At 39.2% G+C, this 23,550-nt stretch overlaps 3 protein-coding genes across 6 annotated transcripts; 2 read left to right on the forward strand and 1 right to left on the reverse strand.

Moving 5' to 3' along the window:
• The first annotated feature begins 5,175 nt into the window (after nucleotides 1-5,175).
• LOC104453382 (NADH dehydrogenase [ubiquinone] 1 beta subcomplex subunit 9) lies at nucleotides 5,176-8,223 on the forward strand. The gene is made up of 6 exons (XM_010067919.3): nucleotides 5,176-5,413; nucleotides 5,548-5,589; nucleotides 6,072-6,153; nucleotides 6,529-6,584; nucleotides 7,396-7,469; nucleotides 7,954-8,223. The coding sequence occupies exons 1-5, from the start codon at nucleotides 5,273-5,275 to the stop codon at nucleotides 7,435-7,437; spliced, it is 363 nt and encodes a 120-aa protein (XP_010066221.1). The 5' UTR covers nucleotides 5,176-5,272; the 3' UTR covers nucleotides 7,438-7,469; nucleotides 7,954-8,223.
• A 2,720-nt stretch (nucleotides 8,224-10,943) lies between these two features.
• Nucleotides 10,944-15,857, forward strand: LOC104453384 (ubiquitin recognition factor in ER-associated degradation protein 1). Its single transcript, XM_010067924.3, has 10 exons — nucleotides 10,944-11,010; nucleotides 11,676-11,729; nucleotides 12,445-12,522; nucleotides 12,913-12,937; nucleotides 13,032-13,064; nucleotides 13,151-13,272; nucleotides 13,384-13,514; nucleotides 14,519-14,739; nucleotides 15,192-15,442; nucleotides 15,555-15,857. The coding sequence occupies exons 2-10, from the start codon at nucleotides 11,727-11,729 to the stop codon at nucleotides 15,645-15,647; spliced, it is 957 nt and encodes a 318-aa protein (XP_010066226.1). The 5' UTR covers nucleotides 10,944-11,010; nucleotides 11,676-11,726; the 3' UTR covers nucleotides 15,648-15,857.
• Nucleotides 15,858-16,334: 477 nt separating this feature from the next.
• LOC104453383 (epimerase family protein SDR39U1 homolog, chloroplastic) lies at nucleotides 16,335-23,307 on the reverse strand. 4 transcript variants are annotated; one of them, XM_010067920.3, is made up of 13 exons: nucleotides 22,999-23,303; nucleotides 22,861-22,914; nucleotides 22,061-22,136; nucleotides 21,330-21,389; nucleotides 20,932-21,050; nucleotides 20,282-20,326; nucleotides 20,024-20,102; nucleotides 19,124-19,185; nucleotides 17,767-17,869; nucleotides 17,364-17,424; nucleotides 17,043-17,113; nucleotides 16,735-16,874; nucleotides 16,335-16,661 (listed from the first exon to the last, which is right to left on the reverse strand). In XM_010067920.3, exons 1-13 carry the CDS (start codon nucleotides 23,071-23,073, stop codon nucleotides 16,560-16,562), a joined length of 1,047 nt encoding a protein of 348 aa, XP_010066222.1. In that variant the 5' UTR covers nucleotides 23,074-23,303; the 3' UTR covers nucleotides 16,335-16,559. The 4 variants fall into 4 exon arrangements, with proteins under 4 accessions (XP_010066222.1, XP_039172648.1, XP_010066224.1 ...); XM_039316714.1 differs by lacking the exon at nucleotides 22,861-22,914 and having other exon boundaries at nucleotides 23,192-23,298; XM_010067922.3 differs by lacking the exons at nucleotides 22,861-22,914; nucleotides 22,999-23,303 and adding an exon at nucleotides 22,219-22,854.
• Between the last annotated feature and the right edge of the window lie 243 nt (nucleotides 23,308-23,550).

The following is a 23,550-nucleotide window of genomic DNA, read 5'->3' on the forward strand; positions in this document are numbered from 1 at the left end:
TAATTATTAACAGAACATATTATCAGACTGGAGATAAGGAGCAAGCCACTGCTATTAGAAGAGAAATTCAAAAACTCGGAATCAAGAGGAACAATTAAGGCTATGTGTTCCCGCATTCAATGGTTGAAATGGGGAGATCACAATTCAAAATTCTTTCATGCCTACACTATGCAAAGAAGACAACGCAATAGAATTACTATGCTTAAGGATATTCACTAGAATTGGATCAGAGAACTAGAACAACTCAAAGCTATAACAATGGGCTTCTTTTCCCAATTATATCAATCTGAGGGATACCGGGATTTTCGTCCATTCTTAGAGCAAAAAGTGTCCGGTAGGGGTGAGCGTGGTTCCGGTAGAACCGGGAACCTGAACCGAACCGGAGGAGGGTCCGGTTCGGTTCCCGGGTTCAAGTGACCGGTTCCGGTTCCCGGTTCCTTTTTCCTAGGAACCGGCCGGCGGTTCTCGGTTCCGGTTCCGGAACAAGAACTGAACCGAACCGGACCGGTCAAATTCAAAAAAAAACCCTAAATCTCCCTTCCCCCGCGTGATTTCCCTCTCGATTTTCCCTCCTTCCCTTTCTTTTTTTTCTCTCTTTCTTTTCTCTTCTTTCCTTCTCACACGTCACTTCCCCCCCTACCCCTACTTTTCTTTTCTTCTCTCTCTCCTCTTACCCCCTCTCTCGGCCGAAACCCCCATTCTTCTTCTTCTTCTTCTTCTTCTTCTTCTTCCTCTTTCCGTTGCTTTAGCTTCACCCACGAGTCTGTTCTCTCTTCGCCCTCTCGCTCGACGCCACCAAATAGCATCCCCGCCGCGCCTCGCCCGCAGCCCCGCACCGACGTCGCTCTGCTCCGCCCGCCGCTTTGCCTTCGCGCCTCGCCTACGCAGCCCGCGACGACGTCTGCTCTACCGTGCCTTCGCCATGCCCCGACGTCGCTCCTGCTCGCCCACCGCTGCCTTCGCCGCACCTCGCCCGCAGCCCGCGACGCCACCGCTTCCGCTCGCCGTGAATCGAAGTCGCGCCCGGCCGTGCCCCAAAGCCCGCGATGCCGCAACAACGGCGAGAGAATGGATCGGGAGTGAGGTTCGAAGCCCGGGAGCGGGGGCGCCGCCTTCGCCTAGAACGAAGCCATTGACCGCCGCGAGCGCCTCCGCCGTCGCGCCCTCGAGACCATCGATCTCGCCAAGGACCCCTACTTCATGCACAACCACCTCGGCAGTTCGAGACTTCCCCCTTCCTTTCCCCGCACCGATCCCCCGTAACCGGGCTTTCGCGTCAATTTGATGTTTTTACTGGGCCGACGGCGACACCGGCTTGTTTCGGTGGTTGCAGATTCGAGTGTAAGCTTTGCTTGACGCTGCACAACAACGAGGGGAACTACTTGGCGCACACGCAGGGAAGAGGCATCGCACCAACTTGGCGAAGAGAGCGGCTCGCGAGGCGAATGATGCGCCCGTCGGCCTCGGCCCAATAAGCGGAAGGTTAATGTTCGCAAGATGGGTGAGTTTTATGTTCTTCCGGCTTTTCCTTGGGAATTGGGATTTATGTGGAATCCGCTTTAGGCTCTAGATTGGTTATGTTGCGTGGAGATTGATATTGTTCGTGCCGCTTAGTGAGAGCATGTGGTTGACTTATGGGAAGTGTTGCACAACTGTTGACGAATTGTTGGGCACCTTCTCTCTATTGTGGCTGATGTTGGGCTGTGGAGAGAATCTTTTGTGCTGATATTTGGGGGGACTTTTGAATGAGGATTCGACTGTATTTCTTGATAGTGTAGTTTCTTCATGCCGTTTGATATTGATCACATTGGCGGCTATCTATAAGCACGACATGAAAATTTTGCTTGTTTTTTTGTTGGCTCTCGCTTGTTTCTTTGAAAATGATTGTTAAAAAAGTGTGTTCATCTTATTATGATTTTTAAGGAAACTAATTGTTCAGTTACTCTTTATTTAGATTGAAACATATAACATTAATTTGGTGAGGCTGGAGATGCTTTAGGACTTTTTTTTTTTTTGGTAGAAAAACAGAAGTAATGCTTTAGGACTTTAGATTCCATAGAAAGGACGTAAGTTTGTTGTAATGCTTTATGAGTTATTTGAGATGTTTCATGATTAAGCCTCTCGTATGGGCCTTGAGACTCGCCGTTTAAATAAGATATTGCGCTTAAGAAGAATTTTCTCCTAGCACGTATATATTTCACCATTTTTATTTTCTTGTTTTAAAGAAGCAATTGAGGGACTTTTGCATTGCACTAGAACAAAATTGAGATCCGCATGTATGGTGCTGATTTTGATGAATCATTCTGCGCATAAAGGAGTTCTCGTTCTTTCATGTTGTAACATGTCTAATGCTATAAGGTTGCTGGAGATTTACCTTTCTCTGTTTTGGTATGAATTTCCTGTGCCTGGTGAGAGGGATTTGCTTTTTCAGGTTCTTTTTGGGCACGCATGCACACGTGAGAGAGAGAGAGAGAGAGAGAGAGAGAGAGAGAGAGGAGAGGACTTCGGCTTCCCGTTATCTTATCGATTTGATTAGGATACTCAGTTTACACTGTGGTTTCGTGGCATGGGACATGCATTTTCTGGTGGATTAATTTGCTGTTAATTACTCTCTTGTACTACTGTAGGTATTGATCTTAAGTGAGAAGCTTCATTCGTCAATGCACGTTTGATCGCTAAGAGCCATACCTTCCAGGATGCCATCAATACTCTCTTGTACTACTATGGGCGCTATTTAACTTCGCTGTCCCGAACTACTGGGTGTCCGACGAGAGAGGATCGCGTATCATAAGGTGAGCTTGTGTTGTCTAATATATTTATATGGGAGAGTGCTTCATTACCAAATTGATACCGTCAAGTGGCTTCTTTTGGTTGTTTAATTTCTTTTCGAAGGTTCAGCAGAGGATCTCATCAAGCAAGATCTTCAAATGTTGCCGAGGGTGTAGCTTTTGTTCTTCAATTTCTTCCTTCTAATCCCGATTTAACAGTTTATGAAGGAAATGAGTCCACTCATGAAGCATACCAGATAAAATGTGCAGCAAGAAGCCGACACCGAGGTGATTGAGCTCTTTTGTGTAAAAACAGTTTGTTTATGAGTGTAAAAACAAGTTTGTTTATTACTTCTAAAATGCTGTTTGTGTTTATGTTATATTATCTTCGATGAATGACAAGTTTGTGTATTATTGCTGCATTCATTTTCATTTTTTTAACTAAAAATTTTTAGAAAAAGAACCTCCGTTGGAACCCGGAACCGACCCTAACCCGTGACAGGGGTAGGTTCCGGGTTCTGCCTTCGACGGGTAGGTTCCCTAAGTTTCAAAAAATGAGGAACCCGTGAGGGTAGGTTCCAGTTCCAAGCGGAACTGTAAGGAACCGGGAACCGCTCACCCCTAGTGTCCAAGGTGGTAACACCTGAAATGAATCAACATTTGATGAGTAGGGTAACAGAGGAGGAGATTTACCAGGCTACCTTTCAGTTGGGGGCTTCGAAGGCTCCTGGACCTTATGGCCTTAATGGCCTCTTCTATCAGCAACACTGGAATATCATAAAAAAAAAAATTGTAATATCAAGAGAAAATACTAAAAGATCTTATAAGAATATACTTAATAGAAAGAGTTACTAGAAAATGTGAAAATTCTCAATGAATTACTAATTTTTCAACATCAAAACTAATTCTATTTTGTTGTTGTTGTCGTCGAACAAATTTCGTAGTGTCGAATGAGGTGACCACAAATGCTATTTTAGAAGCAAATGGAGCGAAGATTGCAATTAATGCAACGAGAATGAACAATCCCTTTTAAATTTCTCCGTAATTACTTTTTTTTTTTGCAAGTTGGTCCTGCTACCAAGCTTGAGAGGCCCAAAATTATTCAAAATTTAAAAATACGTAAAAGACTAAAAATCTCTAAAATTTAGGAAATAAAACAAACCGCAGTAAAGCGATAAACAAGCTCAAACTAGCAAAGTAGACAAGAAATGCCACGCAAAAAAAGGGACATTTGAGGCCAAATCATAAGTGATGCGCTTGAAGGTTCGCTTTCTTATTAGTTACATATTTCAGTTTTACAAACTTTGACAATTCATAAATACTATCTATAAAATTAATTTTAAGGTCCATTTGTTTCATGACAAATTAATGATTAGATAAATATTTTTCTAAAATAGTTACTTGTATTGCCTATAAAAATAAATTACCAAAAAATATTTTTATGATTTACAAAAATGTGTAAACATAAATTTTTGTGGATAATTATGATTTTTTATGCCGACTAATTATTTCAAGTAATACTGTAGTGTTTAAGAAAAATATTTTTAAAATCAGTCATTTTTGCCATAAAACGGAGACTTGGAAAAGTCAGATTTGTCCCGAACCGGCTTGGACCAATCTAACTCAATTTTGATTTGGGCCAATATTCTCACTTTGAAAAGCCAAGCCCGGTCCTTTCAGGCCTACCTAGAAAATACCTTCAAGCCCGGTCTATATACACCCCTAGACGTAAGTCCCATAACTTCATTAATACGTTTTTTTTAATCGAACATTAATACGTTGAACAATGGTCTTTTTTCTTGTTCAAGAATTATACAGAAAAAACAACCTTTGAAGAACAAAGCTAGCTCTAATGTCATTTTATAAGAGCCGATCTAGTTCTCATCAATGTGCAGTTTTCTATGTCTCGTTAGGCTTCTTCAAACATCTAAAGGATTGGACCCAATTGCATAATATAAAGAAAAAGAAACAAAAAACCTCTCGGGCTTGGCCGAGGAAAAGATCTCAAGAATTTTTCTCAAAGGCAATCCAAGATTCCAAACATCATATAAGCGAGTACTCGAATTTCTGGCAAAAAAAGAAAAGAAACAACAAAACCGCAATTAAAAATGACAAGGGAAGATGGCGAAAAATGTTAATTATGTGAGGAATTAATGTTTTCTTCCCCTCATAAAGTTTAAAAAATGGATTTTTACTCTAAATTTATTAGCAAATTATTTTCTTTAATTGTTTCGCGCATCACATGGACTATAAAGTATAAAGCTTGTTTAGGGAAAAGGAAAAAAATCTATTATTTCATAAAAGTAGATTGAATGTAAATGAAAAAAAAAATAGCCGGTTAAGTTTTTTTTTGTTGGGTCGAAATAGCCAGCTAAGTTAGCTCTAAAATCGCAAGGAAAAAAACCAGCTGATGCGTAATTTCACAAGTCAAATCGTCACATTGAACTCCTCATCACCGGAGAGCGAGGGAGAGAGAGAGAGAGAGAGCATCTCGAAGGAGAAGAATGAGCGCGGCGTCGGCGGTGACGACGGCGGGGTACCTGGCCCGGAGGGCGGCGCAGAAGGAGAGGGTCCGTATTCTCTACCGCCGCGCCCTCAAGGACACTCTCAACTGGGCCGTGCACCGCCACCTCTTTTACCAAGACGTACTCCCTCTCTCTCTATCTCTCTCTCTTAGGGTTTCGCATTTCTCAATCGCTCGATCTCAACATTGGGCTGCTGATCGTCATGCTCGGATTGTTCTTTTCTTTTATTTGTTTTCTTTTTTCTGTGTTTTCAGGCGTCAGATTTGCGCGAGAGGTTCGAAGCCAACAAGCGCGTGGTACGGTCCGCTTCGATGTGCTCAGTCTGGTGCTATCTAGAGAACTTTGATTTTGTGATTGGATGATTATGATTGTGATCCCAGTTTACTGATCGAGGAGATTACGTTCGATTCAAGTAGAAAACTGGAATTTGTAATGATAAGGCGTAGGGGGCAAAGGGAGGCACTTTACCTGTTTACCATTTAGGCTGATTGTCCCGCTCATCTTGTTCTGTATTGCATCGTCAGGGATAATAGTTTTGTCCGTCCACAAATGCCGAGTGTGTATAATTTGTGGAGCTCAAGATGTTAATTTTACTTGCTTTCCATTTGCTAATTAGTAGCCTGGGCAGTTAATTTATGGCTTTGATTTCGGTGTAAGGGGTTTTCCCTGGGCCAGTCGTCGTTTCGCTTTCAAGCTAATATTGCGATTGGATAATGTGCTTTATGGATGTAATGACAGAAAAGTGAAAATGCTTGCTTGCAATTATTTGAACACGCAGGAGGATCTCGATACGATTGACAGATTGATTGCTGATGCGGAAGCTAGCTACAATAAGTGGCGGCACCCTGATCCTTATATCGGTAAGTACTGGTTAGATGTGCGGCTAGATTCTATACCAGACTGTTACTTTTGAACGAGCTGAAGCCCTGTTGTTTAGCTGCTCGGAAGGTGTCATTGCTGGACACATGGAATGTTGTAATCTATGAGATGAAGATTGCTTGTATTATTTGGAATAGATTAGATCAGTGTGTAGACATTCTGTCATTTATATTCTCTGATCAAATTTTCTGCCTAGCATACCGTTGGGCTCTTAAACTTGGCTGTGTTTCATCAGTGGAATGATGTGAAATCTTTATACTTTCTCCGTTCTTCTGTTGTTCTTTTGCCTTTCAAGAAATGAGTATTCCCCTGATTCCTACACGTGGCTTGCAACTCACTTTTGCATCTTTTTGCAGTGCCTTGGGCTCCTGGTGGTAGCAAGTTTACTCGAAACCCAACACCACCTTCGGGGGTAAGCTTTCTTGATAATCACAGTGATTGATGCGTGGCTCTCCGTATATATATGAATCCACTAATGATTTTATCTTCACAAGAGAATGTTCATTTCATCTTTAGTTGGCATTCTGCTCAATGATGTTGGCCATGCTTACTAATCTCAGTGAAAATCTATTTGTTCGCTCTATATGGGCTATGAATCATAGGTTGACAGTATGAGCAGTGAGGGCATACAAGGGTTGATCTCAATTTGTGTACAAGTCTGTCTGCAATTTTCTGGATGTATTTGCACTCTCATTGATACTCTTTCCTTTTATTGACATATCATTGTCGTGATTTGAGCTGTGGAAGAACTTTGTCAATAAATCTTGATGGGTATGCAAATAGTATATAGAATTTATTTTTCTGATCTATATGCTCTTTAGTGCATTCGATGGTGATTTTAAAGCACAGATTGGTCAGTTAATCTTATTTTAGTGCACATATTGTGCTCAATTGCTGGACTCTTTATCTTCCCTGTGGCACCATCTTGTCTCTGCCAGCTCGAATTCTACAATGCATGCTTTCTGTTGCTTGTCAGTTCTGAAGAAGTTCCTATAGTCTGATTTTCCTTCTTGGTTATGCTTTTCGACCCTTCTTTTGCTTCTTCCTCTTTTTTACTGAGTGACTTTATTGGCAATTTTGCTTTGTGCTCACTGCATGTTTGGTGCTTTGCAGATCATAAGTAATGATGTGAGCACTGTATTTTGTCAACATTGTAGTGGACTGTCATACAAAAATCTTATGCTTCCTGATCAACTATTTTCTTATCCATCCTCTTTTTGCAGATTGAGATAATTTATGATTATGGTCGTGAAGATAATGATTGAAAATGCTCAGTGCTCCCTGTTGATTAATAAAGGTTAGTACGCGTCTTTTTTTTAGTATTATGTTCTTTTAATTGTCATTAAGCAGTTCATAAATTTTACTTAGAAGTTTGATTTAGTAGGGTATAACTTGTTGGCTGTTATTCCCCTTTGAGTGGTGATTGTGTCTCAATTTTGTTTTCACTAGCCATTCACTAGAGTGCTTGCTTTTTCTGAATCCTTCCATTTCTTGGCTAGTCATTCTTTTTGTTGGTACGAGTTGCCACAGATCTATGTTCTAAGTTTGTCCATATAAGGAAAACTCTCTCTCTCTCTCTCTCTCTCCCCCTGTGCGTGCGCCCACCACTGCTGGCATCAAACCCCCTGCCCTCTGTACAGATCAAAACATGGAATATGCACACTCGCATGCACCCTCTGTTCTCATGCACCTAAGATACTCTGTGTGTTGACCTAGATTGAGATAGAAACGTTGTGATTGATTGAATCCCTGAGAAGGTCCTGTAACTTTTTGTTTTGCAGGCTGAGAGAGTCCATGAAAATGGGGTTGAGAGATGGTTCTGGCAGCCAATATCTTGTTTATTTTATAACAATGAAGCTCAATGTTGGCTTTGATGTTCAGTTACTCCCTATTGCTGTTGTCTATTTGGGTGCTTTCCCTAACTTTGATGTTGATGAGAGATTTGAGTTGCTGATTAACCTGCCTCATTAACCGCTCTGTTCTAGTTTCTTTCGCATATTATGCCCATTGTGCATGTTGACATTTGGATATAATGTCACCTTTTCTATCAATTTGGCATCAACATGACAGTAGTGTAGATAAGCTTGCCATGGCACGCTGTGATTTCTGGTTCAGCACTCGGAGTAATTGCCCAAGTTCAAGCATGAGTCAAGTATTCAATTTCCATCTGCTTGTTTTAGAACTTCCCCCGGGATTGAAGATAGTCTTTTGAGTATTCATAATCATTTGAAGTATGTTAAACCCCGTAGTTTGCCTTTCGAAGTTTAGCAACACCATCAGTTTTATGTGTCCAATGTCGAAAGGGATGTCCTGTGCTCAATGCCCACCAAGTGTGGAGCAAGAATCGTTCTTTCGGAGGTGTTAGTAGCCGTAAGATCATCAAATCATATATTTCAACCCTAGACCATCATTCGACCAAAAAAAGAAAAACCCTAGACCATCATGGATTGAAAGCTTTTCGAGCTTTTGCTTCTTGAGACAAATTGCGACAGTGTACATAAGAAGATTTGTTGCTCAGGACTACAGAATTGGCCTTAGTCTTCAAGTATGTCCTTAGTTGTCCATTTTTTTTTTTTTTATTCTTTTGCCTTGTTCTCTAGGTTTTGCATGAGAAGCCAATGAAAAGGACTCATGCAGAAACATAGGTTCCCATCCATCTTGCCTGTTTTAGATCGAGAAGGTATTTGACCTCAAGAAGAAATGTAATTGATTTTACATTCACATTTGTATTTTTTAGATGCTTCACAATTCACATGTTCAACGATACTGGACTGAAAATACAAATGCTAAAAAAAATTGGCAAAAGAATGGAAAATGGAAATCATTTTTGAAGCAACCATAATGTTCTTGAAAATTAAAAAGTATATTCATCACATTATTTGTATGAAATCGATTCGGTTAATGCTTAAGCGCGTTTGTTAATTAGAACATCATGTCCGGTTTAAAAAATTAGTGAGATACAAAAAAAATAAAAAAAAGAGGAACAAAGGGCCTTTAGGTTATGGATGGGCTAAATTTAGAGTCAAGTGATGAACAATGCGAACGTGGCAGATCATCCTATACTTGAGCTGTGCATTGGTCCTAGTCCAATCCCGGCTCCAAATTAGACCGGACCAAACTGGTTGATCTTAGGTGTTTTTAGCTGAAATCGGGGTTCCGAGTTTCATATTTGTGGAGCCATAAAAAGCCAATACGTTTTTCAGTTTTATGGGGATTGATCGGACTGATGGAGTTGACCCATAGTTTGTTATTTTTACCTTTTTATTCAGTAAGGGCAAAAATTACAGATTATTTGTAGGAGTAATTTGTTCTTTTACTAGTAATTTTCATGTGATTAATAATTTAATCCTACATTAAAGTAACTTTCAATATATTTTAAACTTTTGAGAAAGAAAATAAAATAAATTTTAGAAAAAAAAATTGCCGGTTCTCAAGAGGATAGGATCGATTTCTGGTTCCATATCTTGGGAATATACCATATCTAGGGAATATACCATATCTAGCCTATTCCAATATAGGAATCGACGCACCATGGAACCATTCACTTCTATCCTATACTATGCAAGTGACAAGCTTTGGGGCCACGAGATAATCCATTGTACAGGCAAAATTTTAATGTACAAAGATACTATTTTCGTGTATACCGGAATATTTCGTCATCCAGTTCAAGTGTCATTCATTTCAATTAAAATTTTCATGTACAAAGATAATTCATTGTACTGTCAAAATTAAGATTGTAGTTACCTTTTTTTTTTTCTTGGTATGATACTATTTTTCTTTTTCAAACAAGGATAATTAAAATTTATTCAAGTGTCATCTTCTATCATATTGGGTATAATTAATGAGTGTCTTGAATATTGGTTAAAGTAATGTCTGTTTGTTTTAAATTGAAAAAGTATTTGACACCAGGAAGAAAATATATTGAACTTTAAAAGGATATTCAATATAATTGATTTTACATATTTAGATTTGTGTTCTATAGATGGTACGTATGTGCGACGTTAAATTATACTCAAAATGCAAATGCTAAGAAAAGAATTGGCAGAAGATAGGGAAATGCAAATTATTTAGACACGCCCTTAATGGTCTTGAAAATACATACATACTTATCATATGTTTGTAATTTTTTGATTCAGTTAATGCTTTGTTAACTCGAACATCAATACATATCTTGTTAGCTGCAAGTTTGATGGGAAATTGCACCTACATTGAAGCTAATCCGTATTTGCTAAGTACGTTTTTTTATCGGATCAGAATGAAGATACATTTTTATTTTAATCTGGTATATAAGAACTCCGAAAACTTATTAAGAACCAAGAAAATAACGGTTTTCGATTTTGTCAGTTCGCGAACCAATATATATATTTTTGGTCAGTGCACCGATATATCATTAGCTTCTTTTTTTCTCGAGGATCCATACCCTGAGGAATTATATTTCCTTTTTCTTTGATAAAATCATGAAGGAAATATTTTGGTTAATTAATACTTGGTAGTTCTATTCTGAATGCATAAGGGCGCCGTTATCTTCTTAGGATCGTTGACTCTCGGCCCAATTACGACTAGGCTCGGCCCTAAAGCTCAAGCCCAAGTCCAACACCGACAGCGACGTGGCGTCCGCAATACGCAGAAGGCACCGTCGGGTCCTCCACTGCCCCGTTTCAACTTTCCCCATCCGGTTCTCTACCCGACCCGAACAGCGGGTCCGTTTTCTCTCTCTCTCTCTTCCCTGCTGCTTTCCCAATCCTATTTATTCTCTCTCTTCTCCACTTGAACAAGCAACAGATCCTCCGTCGGAGCTCCAGTCCCTCCCTCCGTCCCTCCGACCGTCCGTCCGTCCGGTACGCGCGATCTATTGGTTTTCTGAAAATCGGCGCGCTGAATATGATTTGTTGCCTTGAACGACCGCAATTGTCTGAATTTTCGATTTCCTCGCTGTTCCTCGTTTGTCGTGCTGATTGGATTGATGATAGGATGAGATGACTTCCGTGGCTCGAGTAATCCCGCTTGCTTTGCTTGATTTCTTTGTCCCCCTTTTCTTTTTGTGGATTGGATTCTCTCCTTTACTGGTTTGGAGTGGAAGATGAAGGCGGTCGCCGAGTTTCGTGGGGTTGAGGTGTGTGGCGCGAGATTGCGGAATGCGGACGCTGATTATTGTTGTGCTTGGGAGATTGAATCGAGGGATTGAAATTTTAGTATGAGTGGATTTGGAGAATTACGTCTTTGGGTCCTTGGGTAGGTCAATTTTGTGATTTGTTGGGCTTTAACTAGTTTTGAGGTACAGATGCTGTCTCTCTCCACATGGCTGCTCACATAGAAGAAAGAAATTTTCTGGGATAGGAATTCTAGTAAAATCTTCAATGTCGTTAGTAAATAATGATGCCTCAGAATACGTGGTTGATTTGCAGTTTCCTGATTTTTTTTTTTTTCCGGCACAATTCAGCTTCCCGATGTGCTTCCCAGTTTTTTGGCTATTATTTGAGCTTTGTAGTGTTTTATCTTGTAGGTGTGCTTGAAGGTTCACTACTTTGTGCAACAGTCTTAAAAGCTACACAAGATGGTGAGTTTCATTGGCTCTTATATTCGTGGTTGGTGAGTTGGCTGGGGTAGCAATTTAATTTGCTTTAGATATGTGTATTGTCCCTGTTGTAAACGTGCAAAATTATTGAATTCATTCTTTTGGGGTAATCCGGGAATAAAGTACTCATGAGCTATGAAAACAAAAGGTATATAAAGTGGAAAAAGGAACTGATTCATTGTCCTAAAGGCTGATGACAGAGATAATAGTCTTTGCTATGTAGGATCATGTTGAATCTGTAAATTCTCTGATACTAATCTCTTTGTACTAATCTCTTTGTACTTAAACAAAAAGAATTTAATTCTTAAATTTAGTTGAAGTTGTCGAACTCCAACAGTGAATTAACTAATGCTAAATGCACTCTATGGTGAACACCAAAAGATCTCTCTCTCTCTCTCTCTCTCTCTCTATCTATCAGCTTTTGCTGGAATCTTATTGTTGTTGCAGATGATTACACGTACTTGAATGTAGCTTATAACTTTTGTATTGATAACCATTTAATCTTCACCACTAAGCTAATTATGGAAGCAAAATATTGATGCATAGCAATCTGATAGCTTGCTCCTTCAACATTCTGTGTTCAGATGGTGGGATTGTATGTTATGGTTTCTGGTTTTTGATGAGTAAATGGTTCTGTTTATGCACTTTGCTGAGATCTGGATATGACATTACGATTTTCTTCTGATTGTATAACTAGTATTTCGGTGGATATGGATATCACGGGACATCATTTGAGCAGACATATCGCTGTTACCCTGCATCCTTCATTGAAAAGGTCAGGACTACCTTCTATTTGTTGCAAACAATACGGTGATAAAATTTTCGTTATATTCAATATATAGAATATAATGTATGTAAATGATTTCAAAGGATTAGATTATGTGATTTTTATTGATAGATAAATAGGGAAGAGAGAAGTAGGAAACTGAACTTAGCGTGATCATTGTCTGGATGAGCTGATTCCATTGTCGTAACCTGGAACTTACCATGTCGGAGTCAGTTCTTGATTTCTTGGTATCAGAGTGACAATCTATCCTGCTGATTTAAATTTTCACTCCCAAGTAGATACTGGAACTTTTTATCTTTCTTGCTGACCTTTTTTTCCCCCTCCTTTTAAAGTTATATGTTTGTGAGAGTTAATTTTTGATTTTTCTTTGATGTGCAGCCACAAATTGAAAGTGGTGACAAAAGTGAGTTTTTACATTCACCTCCTGTGAGACGAAAGTTGTTTCTCTTTTCTTGCTCATCCTTCTGACGACACCTTTCCTTCTTCTGCTTTCACAGTTATAATGCCTCCATCTGCCCTTGATCGCCTAGGTGTGCCGACTTACTAATTGTTTGTATTCTTCTCTTGGTTTTGGCCGTATCATATCATGGGAAGCTCATTTAACACATTGTTACAGCGTCCCTGCATATTGATTATCCAATGTTGTTTGAGCTGAGAAATAATGCTGCTGAACGGGTCTCTCATTGTGGTGTACTTGAGTTTATTGCTGAAGAAGGGATGATATACATGCCATACTGGGTAGAATTCTCTCTCTCTCTCTCTCTCTTTTTAATTCACTGGTGTAATTTGCTTACAATCTTCCATTATCTTCTTAATCTTTCTTTTTTCTGGTTCATGTATTTGATCTAGATGATGGAGAACCTGCTCTTGCAAGAAGGAGATTTTGTCCAAGTGAAAAATGTAACTCTTCCAAAGGGAACATATGTTAAACTGCAACCCCACACAAAGGACTTTTTGGATATTTCCAACCCAAAAGCAATGTTAGTTAACATGTCTTACTTCCAGTTTATTCTTACATGATTGCCACTGCTCCCTTTTTGGTAATAGACTGGATATGGATTTTTTTTTTTTTTTTTTTTCAGTCTCTTCTTTCTATTGTATGAATGTTCTTGCTGACTGAACTTTTTACTGGAGGATGCCTGGTGTATCAGGCTAACTGCCATTGACTTGGTATGCTCGCTGCTGCTGTGTTTGAAAAATGAAGGGAGAGTTGGAAACAGAGTATTTGAAGTTGTTTATTGGATATTCACTAGAAAAAAAGATGAAAAAACTTCTATGCATTATGGTTTAGTGGAACTGAAGAGAACCCAAAAATCTCAAAAGGTTGTAAAGTTCTGTGATTGAAGGATATGAAATGATTATCAGGTATTTTGACCAAAAACATGATTACTTAAAGTTTCTGTCTGAGTTACACCATCTTTTTGTGGAGTTCAAAATTTTTAGGAGAAGCTACAATGATCAAGCTTTCTTTTTTTTTCCTTCTCTCCCGTTTGAGGAACGTTATGGCTTACTTTGGCAATCTTCGTTCAGACTGCTTTCTTATCCTTGAGCATTCTCTATTGTGCAATTGACATAGTCCAACTGCCTTCCAGCGAGGCACTCTATTGGAAGTTTCCTCATTATTTTTTTAATGCAATATATGATATATCTTATGATGCAGGAAGTGCACATTTAATCTTTTGATGATTAAGTTGATACTTGGTCTGTTCTACATGAAGTTGTGTTTCTACTTATCCACATGGGGTGAGATAAGTAGTTTAGACAGTTTGGATCATGTATACATGCTCACTGAGAAGAATACTTATGTAAGATTTGGTTAGTTGCTAGAAGAATGGTCTTGATGGTGCACTTACCATTTTCTTAATTCCTTGTGACTCAAGAGAATGTACTATCTCAGTCCTTAGATATATATTTCATTTAACATGTGATATTGTTATGTTTTGGAAATCTTTTAGTGGTTACATTCTTGTTTTGCAATGTGTAGCCTGGAGACTACTCTGAGGAATTATTCCTGCTTAACCACTGGGGATAGTATTATGGTGGCATATAACAACAAAAAGTACTATATTGATATCGTAGAGACAAAGCCTTCTCATGCCATAAGTATAATTGAGACAGACTGTGAGGTTGATTTTGCTCCTCCGTTGGATTACAAAGAACCTGAAAGGCCCGTAGCACCTGCTCCAAGCAAGGGACTGGCACAGGGTATGTCTTTTCTTGTACACTCTATCTTCATTCTTCCTTTTAGTGTCGGGACATGGGTCAGCCTTTCTGGTATCTTTCTTGTGGTAGTTGGTATTGGATCAACTATTTTTAATCTTTGAGATTAATGTAATGGCATAGACACTAGTGAGAGGGTTAAAATGTCTTAGAGATATCTCCTTAGGTGAAATAGCTATCTTTTCCCTTTGCAAAAAGGAATTTGCCACATGCTGTTGTATAAAATACCCATTGCCAATCCCTTAGTTGGCTTCTAATACGGAAGAGTATAAAATCCTTGGATCATCTGTCTTCATAGTTTTCTAGAGCAAGTCTTCGACAAGTTTGCATAGTTGTTCCCTCACCAGTTTCTATTTAGATCAAATAGAAGGAAATGCCAGCATTTTATTCAACTAACATCTACCATAACTAAGATCATTTTCCCTCCATGCTTTCAGCTGAAGAGGGTCCTGCTGTGGATGAACCAAAGTTTAACCCGTTCAGTGGAGTAGGTAGACGCTTGGATGGAAAGCCATCGAAGGATCCACTCATGCCTGCTTCCACAAATGTTCCCATAGGCAAGCGATCTGCTGTTGCTAATGGTAAAGGAATCCCATCTGCAGCATCTACTTCACAATCGGCAGGCCAAACTCAAGGAAAGCTTGTTTTTGGATCAAATGCAAACCGTACTCCAAAAGAGAAGCAAAAGGTATTGCTTCTCACCATTTATACATATGCTCTTGTTCTGAGGGAGAGGGGGAAAGAGAGAGACCATGATGATGATGTCTACTCACGTTAGTCTTTTGTTCTCAAATCTGCAGGAAGCTCCAAAAGATGCTAAACAGGAGCAACCTCCAAAGGAAGAGCCAAAGTTCCAGGCTTTCACAGGGAAGAAGTATTCACTGCGGGGTTGAGTTATTCTCAATGACTTGTTCTGCTGAAAACATTCATGTATGATATTGAGAATACAGCACACCTTTGCATATTTACTATGTTATTGTGGAAGGGTTACTCCTTGCAAGATTAGGTGTTGTGGATAATTTAATTGACATGTAATTATGACCCGATTGGATCTCTCTCTCTCTCTTCCTCTGTTAAATCTATTTACTGCCACTTCTCAAGTATATCTAGCTCTGCCGCGTATCTCTGCCAGCTTACATCCACGGTTTAAGTGGCATGTCCTCTCACCCATGTCTGTGTTCTGTTTCCCCTGTTTCGGCCAATAATGCTCAGACTTGTGTTAGCATCAAGGGCATGCAGTAAAACACTTTGGTTGCTTAGCATTGGCAGGCCAAAAATTTTACACGATCGAGATTCCTTCAAGATGCAGCCACTCTATGACACTGGTTCTACTTGATATACTCGGAAAGTTGGGGAAAATAAGTCCTATAAATTATTCTCGTTAGTGGACAATTCGTGGTCTAGGGAAATATGCTCTTGCCATCTAGGCAGCCTAAGCAGGTGAATGTGGCCAACTGTCACCGCTCTAGGGAGATAGCATTCTGGTTTTGCTCATGAATCCGTTAAACGCGATCCTATCTCCTGATTCCGGGCCTTGTCCTTTTGTTCCGCGTTCTACGTGGGGAGAGAGAGTACATCAATTTGATCTGAAATTGGGGACTGAAGGAACGTGTTGATTGCGGAGTCCCAAAATGCCATCGCTAACAGATGTAAAGCTACTTAATATCCAGGTCACATCCAGTGCCTCAATGTCATCCTAGGATAAGCGAACTTGGTCTATTCCTAAACCATTACTGAGACCAGTGTAGTTCAAAGAATAAAGAATAATGCGAATGTTGCTCCATTCCTCATCATGCTTTCCTCCATCATAGAAGGATGGCTTTTAGTGCATCTTTCACATAGGGGTACTTGAACGGGAACCCCAGTTCCCTGGCTTTAGCAGGGACCACCTTTTGTCCATCCAAAACCTGCGACGAAAATCGGCCTCAATAAACTGCGAAGAGAGAAAAATGCAATGTAATGCAGGGGAGAAGTCCTCACCACACATGCACCTTCTCCTAGCACTGCTTTGAGGGCAAAATCTGGTACAGGCAACCAAGAGGGCCGGCCTAATACCTCCCCCAGCTGTTGACACAATTCTGCCAAGCGTACCGGATTCGGCGCAGTTCCATTGATAACTCCTGTTAAAATTTTGCTATTTTAGCAAAAATAGAGAAAAAAGTGTTCCCCTTTTAAGTTTTAAATGAGATCAAGGGTCATCCCTACGAACTGTCTGCTAACTGAACTAACAATACTAAAACATCGGTAGTTACAGTAATTAGTTGGCAGTTCAAACTTCAAAGCTTCACCTTTGTAAGAAGGATTGATTAGAGCTTCATATATCAGGTTTACTAAGTCATCCACGTGAATCCATGAAAACCTACACAAGGATTAAACAATCAAGTAAGCCACATTTCAATTACATTAAACCACAAAGATACAACAAAACAGTAATTAGTTAAAGGAACAACAAAGCTAAGGTATACATGGTAAAACCATTGGAATTAATCAGATGATACTATTTCTCCATGCTTCTTGCTTTACAGAGTGGAACAGGAGCAATGATCCTAGACGAAAACTATGTCTATAAGCAGGAAGTAATATAGGGTAAAATATTCAGAAATCAGTACCATTGTTGACCAGAGCCCAATGGTCCACCAGCGAACATCATGAAGAGAGGGACCATTTTAGCTGCAGGGGTATCACAAACAGCAGCAAGCAACTGAACAATTGTTCCACAAAAAACAAACGGACCTCACGGAAGTCCTTAAATGCATAAAGTGTATACATTTTGGAACTTAAATGCCCAAAAACAAATTTTAGAACTAGAGTGCTGAACTAACACAAGTTTTAGTCTTTTGCTGTTATTGTCCCTATCTCATTGAATAAGCCCAATTGATGGGTGGTTTTAAAATATAGTCAATTAAAGACCAAGGAACAAATCTCCTCACCATTTAAGAATGAAACTATCAAAAGGAAAATCATGAGGCAGATAGCTGGCAAGTGAGAAAACAGATAGATATCACATTATACCTAAAGCACCGCCATCTTTACCAAGAACAACACCTATACGGATAAGGGCAACCCTGACATCCTTGTTCACTGTGAGGGCTGTTGCCTCCCATTCTCTACAGACCTGCACAAAAATGTTTCAGCTGATAAAGCACTTGCTAGACTTGATTGTAGTATAGCAGCAAGAGACTAACATGAACTTCTCTTGGCATATCTTCTCCAAAAGACAAATATTAATTGAAAATTTAACATCTTCACTAACAAAAGAAGAACAGCAACAATCTACATTTAAGAGAGTTAGAAGCTGGGAAAGAAAGCATAATGGTCACGGAAGACTTCTAACCCTTTCATCAGATTTTTTCTTTATTTTGACTTTCTTAGATTACTCTTTCTCAAAAGTGCGAAAGTCAAAAAGAAATAAATAACTAAATTCATGCCATGTGTTATCACAAGAATGGACATGTGTCAAACCTCTTTAAGCCTATAGTTGAACTTGAAGCAGCAAATAGTCTGTGTAAGTATTTACTGCCTGCAAAGGCCAATGTGACAAGGTCTGAATATGTCATGACTTGCCAAGTGCGGCCTTTTTGTACTTCCCAAGAACAGCACATAGCAATATGGCAGTTCAGGATACAGGACATGCCGAACACATAATGGGGCATTCCAATGCACGAGGCATTAAACACATATTATTGACATAGAAAATATCAGGATTGATGGTTTGAGAGACTGCCCTGACAAGAACGCCTCAATTGTTTCATTTCACTAGTACTACAATCAAACAGGAGTGTCCCTTTCATATTAACACTGACTCTTACCAGAGGAAGGTTGCAAATCTATGGAAGTAAATATTAGTTTCATCTACAAAAGCTCATCGGGGTAAAAGCTATATCTTAATTCCCTGAATTCCTGATAAATCAAACGGGAACGATGGTAACAAGGCAGGGACATCATCTTTCTAGAAGTTATCACTGAATTCCTGATAAATCAAAATTTTAAACTAAATAAATGGACAGAAGCAGGGTAGGGATGACGAAGATGTTTGAAAAAGGGAAGGTATAATGCAAAGATGCTACCATCTGAGTCCCAGATGTAAGCACTGCGAAAAACTTTCAAGGCCTCACATCATTAATTTTTCTTGTTTCTTTTGAGTAGTCAGAGAATATGCTTGCTGTAGCATAGGACTATGGCTAATTAGAAGCTATTTGTATTTTGCAATTAAAAATTGTAAGTCTGAAGCAAGAACTTAAGGCAATAATGTCACAATTTACCTGATGAAGAGTAGAATTATGAAGTTTGTACATGTTCCCCACTAAAAATTCTTAATTTCATTCGACTCAAAATGAGAATAGGAACATAATATGATTGAATGATTAACCTCAGCCAAGTAATCATTTCCGGATGGACTACGCTCATCAAACACTCGTGTTTCACTGCTGCCTGAAGATTTGGAAGGAAAAAAACAAACAGATGATCAGGTTCATGTGAAGGTCAAGAGCATCCATTTGTAACCAGAGAAGTGCAATTTAAACAACAGAGTAAAGGCAAATAAGAAGTAGTGAGTAGATTATTGGAAATTTCATGTGTACGTCTCTACCACAATAGCTAAAGTTATAGGATTCTTTCAGTGGTTAAAGGATTCACTCATTTTCATTCAATAGCAGAAAACTCGAACAATAGAAACATATGACTCGAACATTTTCAATGCATTGAACTTTGCTACTTTATTAGATTTTCATTTGCAAAAATTGAAACCATTATGTAAGTATACCAATCGTGAAGCGTATAGAAGTATAATCCCTGCAAACATAATCACAAGGCTGTGACAAAATGCATGTCTAGGGATGCATGGTCCCAGGCTACAATGATATTTCATGCAGATGATAAACTTCTGCAACAAAAGTATCTCAGACGATTGCCTTGTTGATTTTACAACAAGACCTCCAGTTGTCCAGCAACAACAACATGATTAATGTTTAGATTTCTCAGCAGTCCAAAACAAAAATAAATTACACTGCACAGGCTAATTCCATAACACCCCCTCCCCTGAAAAAAAAAAAAACACCAAGCCCAAAAGGAAAAGGGAAAAAGCCAAAAGGCAATACAATGGCACACTCATTTGATTTTGCTTTGGAACCTCCATATGGTATTGTGTGATAACCTGTTAGGCAAGCACCTCATACAGCTTTTTGACAAAACAAATGCACATGAGCGCTATCATGCTATGTTTAGCATAGCTGTCCCCAGAAGAACAGTAGAAATGGGATTAGAAAGAGACCGTAGTAACCAACAGCAGTTGCGCTGACCAAAACAGTAGGCCGATTTTCTCCTGGGGATGCATTTATGTAATCTACAACCTTGAATCATTGAAACAACTACGTGAATAAACTAGAAACATAATTTGATAATGTTATGCCCCTTTGGATTAGTAAGTTCATTCTAAGTGAAATATGAATCATGACTTCATGTCATGATGTTATAACTCAAAAAGAGTCTACAGAATATATTGATGGAAAGAGGGGAAATGTTTTCTGACCTTTGAGGTAACCCTAATTCTGCTGTCTTTTATCTCTTTTTTGATCTGCAAAAAATCTCCAAAATTACAACATGCCTGACATGCAGATACACTGTTTCATGTAGTGGCATGACTAACTGAAGGAAGACGGGTGTCAAAAACCGTGACTATGCTTCGAGTACCATCCCTTTTCTTATATTCTCTACAAATAGGTAAATCCTTGTCTTCATCCATGTTCCCCTTTTGCAAATTTGTTTGTGGTGAGGTTTATAACAACTTAGATGCACAGAAATAACACATTTAGCAGATCATATGAGCTAAAACTAGAAAGATCATTCACATTGTATCCGAAACATAATAGTTAAGTATGTTTGTTTCTTGCAAAATGAAACATTTTCCTAAAAGTATTCACTTTAATCGCTTATAAAAGTGAATAAACCAAAAATGTTTTCATCGTCCACGAAAATGTTTAAACATAAAATTGGTGTCGACAATGAAAATATTTTTCATTGACTAATTTTTTCAAGAGATACAAGCTATCAGTTCTAGGGAAAAGTTTTCCAAACTATTCATTTTCCACAAAACAAAATGTAATTCACTTTCTTGCATCAACACAGCTTATTTGCAAGGTGATATTTGACAAGAATTATAAATTCCAATATGGTACTGACCTCAGATGACCACCTTGTACTAATTGGCATTCCGGCAAGATTGACAACAGCATTTGACTTTTGGATGCAGTCTCTCCACTTTGGCTCCTCCGCGATTACTAGTCCGGGATAATCTTTCACTATGTTTGCCGGGAAGTGATGAAGGTCAGACTAGACATATTTAGCATTTCATGTCGCAAGAACTATAATATACATGAAGAAATTATGCACAGGTAAATATAGACTAAAAAAACAATATCTGCAATTCAGGAGGAGTAAATCTGTGTATATGTGAACGAATACTAATAAGCAATGCAATATGGTTATACAATTCCAGCAGATCCTATGGAAATTCTTATGTGCGTTCTAGAAATAATGAAACTTGTAAATGTATCTAAAAGTAGTCATTACCTTCTTACCCGGAAATATTAACTCTGCTCTTGATCTAGAACGAGTCAAAACATGCACATCATGATTGTCTGCAAGACAGGACACATTCAAATCCCTGTTTAACATTTCTACCCAAAACAGCAATTATTCATGTATTCAATGTCCCTAATAAGATGGGAGAGACAGAATGTGCTCGTTCAATATACTTCGCTAACAAATAAATCAATTATTCTACAATAATCTAGGAGAAAGTATTTAAAAGCAAATGCCACAATTTATTCTTGAACATGTGCTTGTTGGTGGGAGCATATGAAGAATATGAACCAAACAATACTTCATTAAGTCCATAAGGCTCCACATCGCTATGTGCTCGATGATGGACATGAAGGCATGGATAAACTCAAATTTATGGTGGCAAGCATTGCAAGGAGGAGGTGCTGGCATGCACATTATGGTGTGTGACTGGTGAGTGGTCTGGTCTGAGCATGTCACTACAAATTGTTCATGAAGAACTCTTGGACATATATACTGCTGCAAGTAGCATTAAAGAAGATGGACAAAAACTAAGAGTGCAACTGAACTTTGGGAACAAATATCTAACAGATTGTTCAACTGTGTAATACAAAACAAATTGAAGAAGATGAAAATACACATGGATAAAGAATCAGAAACTTATTTCTGTACCAAATGTAAAGAATCAGAAACTCAGTGCATGTTAAATATCCAGTGCATCAGTATTAATAGAAGCAGTGACCATGACCTGCACGCAATCTCTGCACTAGCCTCCTACCAATAAAGCCTGTTGCTCCGGTTACTGAGACAATCATCTCATTTCCCTGCAGCACCGCAAAAGAAGATACATAAAAGATGTCACACCATAACAACATGACGTACCATTCCAACGACAATATGCAAAACCTTATAACAGGAGTGACAAATTCCAAATCTTTTCAATCCCCGTTCGCGTTTTTATGAGACCAGGCAACTACTTGAACTTCCCCAATCACATAGCACAGAAAAACTTGGACAGCCCCAAAGCCAAATGGAAAAGGGAATGAAGAATGTAAGTTCAAAAAATCAAGAAAGTATACATATGAAGCTAGAGTCATTCTCAATGACTTTCAGACTATTAAACAGTAACTGGAAACTTTTAAAAAGGAACAAGAAATACTAGGACTGCGAAGTTGAAGGAGAAAACTACACGTGCAATTACCAGCAAGTGGCAACAGACGAATCTTGCTCAAACCCATGATGGCTAAACTACTTTGACCGTAGACAAACTGCATAATGCAAACTCTAACATTTGGGAAATGGCCATTGGCAACACTAGACCACTCTTGACTGATACTTCCACATGGTTAACAAATTGAATGCACAATCGTACATCATAATTCCCAACTCACTAAGCAAAATGCACAAACACAAACCATACTCTGCAGCTCGCACAACATGGAAAGAACACCAATGCATCATCGTGGACAATTGCATTGCGACAACAGCCACATAAAACAAACAAACGACGAAAAGCTCTACTCTACACTGAAACCCGGGAACTGGGACCTTCTGCGATTGATCGGAGGCGCAAAACACCCGGAATCTCCTCGCATCGCGGACCTAACCATCCCAACAACAGTGGCATTCGGTCAAGCAATGAGCAAACGAGCTTGCACTATATTACAACTGGAGGGTATCACTCACAGAGGACTGAGGAACGTGGAGAGAGGGAGACACGGAGTGGGTCCAGGTCAAAGCAGTGGCCTTGGCGATCGCCATAGGGACTAGGGAGGGACCAACGGAGGTCTCCGGGGCTCTGTCAAGCTCCGGAGCAGAACGTCGATGGCGTGCAGAAATTGAGGATGACGATGCTGGAGGAATGGGATGATGGGTTTACCGTTTATGCGAGCGCGAGTCGTGGTCCATTTGGAGCCACTGCTTTGCCAAGAACTCCATATCCGTCGCCGTCATTGGCTTCGAGTCCTGTCCTCATTTCTTCCTCTTGAGCTGACGATGTTTTCCGTGGGAACAGAGGAATTTTTCGGGGAAAACACTTTCTTTTTTCCCCTTTTCGCTTCATTAATTTAAAAGACTAATCTCTAAAATTTCGTCCAATATGGGATATTATTATTAAAATTTTAATTTTTTAATGCGGTTTTTTGAAATCTTAGTCCAGTCTTTAAAATTTTAGTTTGTTCAAGACTTCAAATCCCTCAACTTTCCTTGAAAAGTCAAATAAGAATGTTATTAATAAGT

The sequence above is a fragment of the Eucalyptus grandis genome, chromosome 7, assembly GCF_016545825.1.
Source record: "Eucalyptus grandis isolate ANBG69807.140 chromosome 7, ASM1654582v1, whole genome shotgun sequence".
Lineage (NCBI taxonomy): Eukaryota > Viridiplantae > Streptophyta > Magnoliopsida > Myrtales > Myrtaceae > Eucalyptus > Eucalyptus grandis.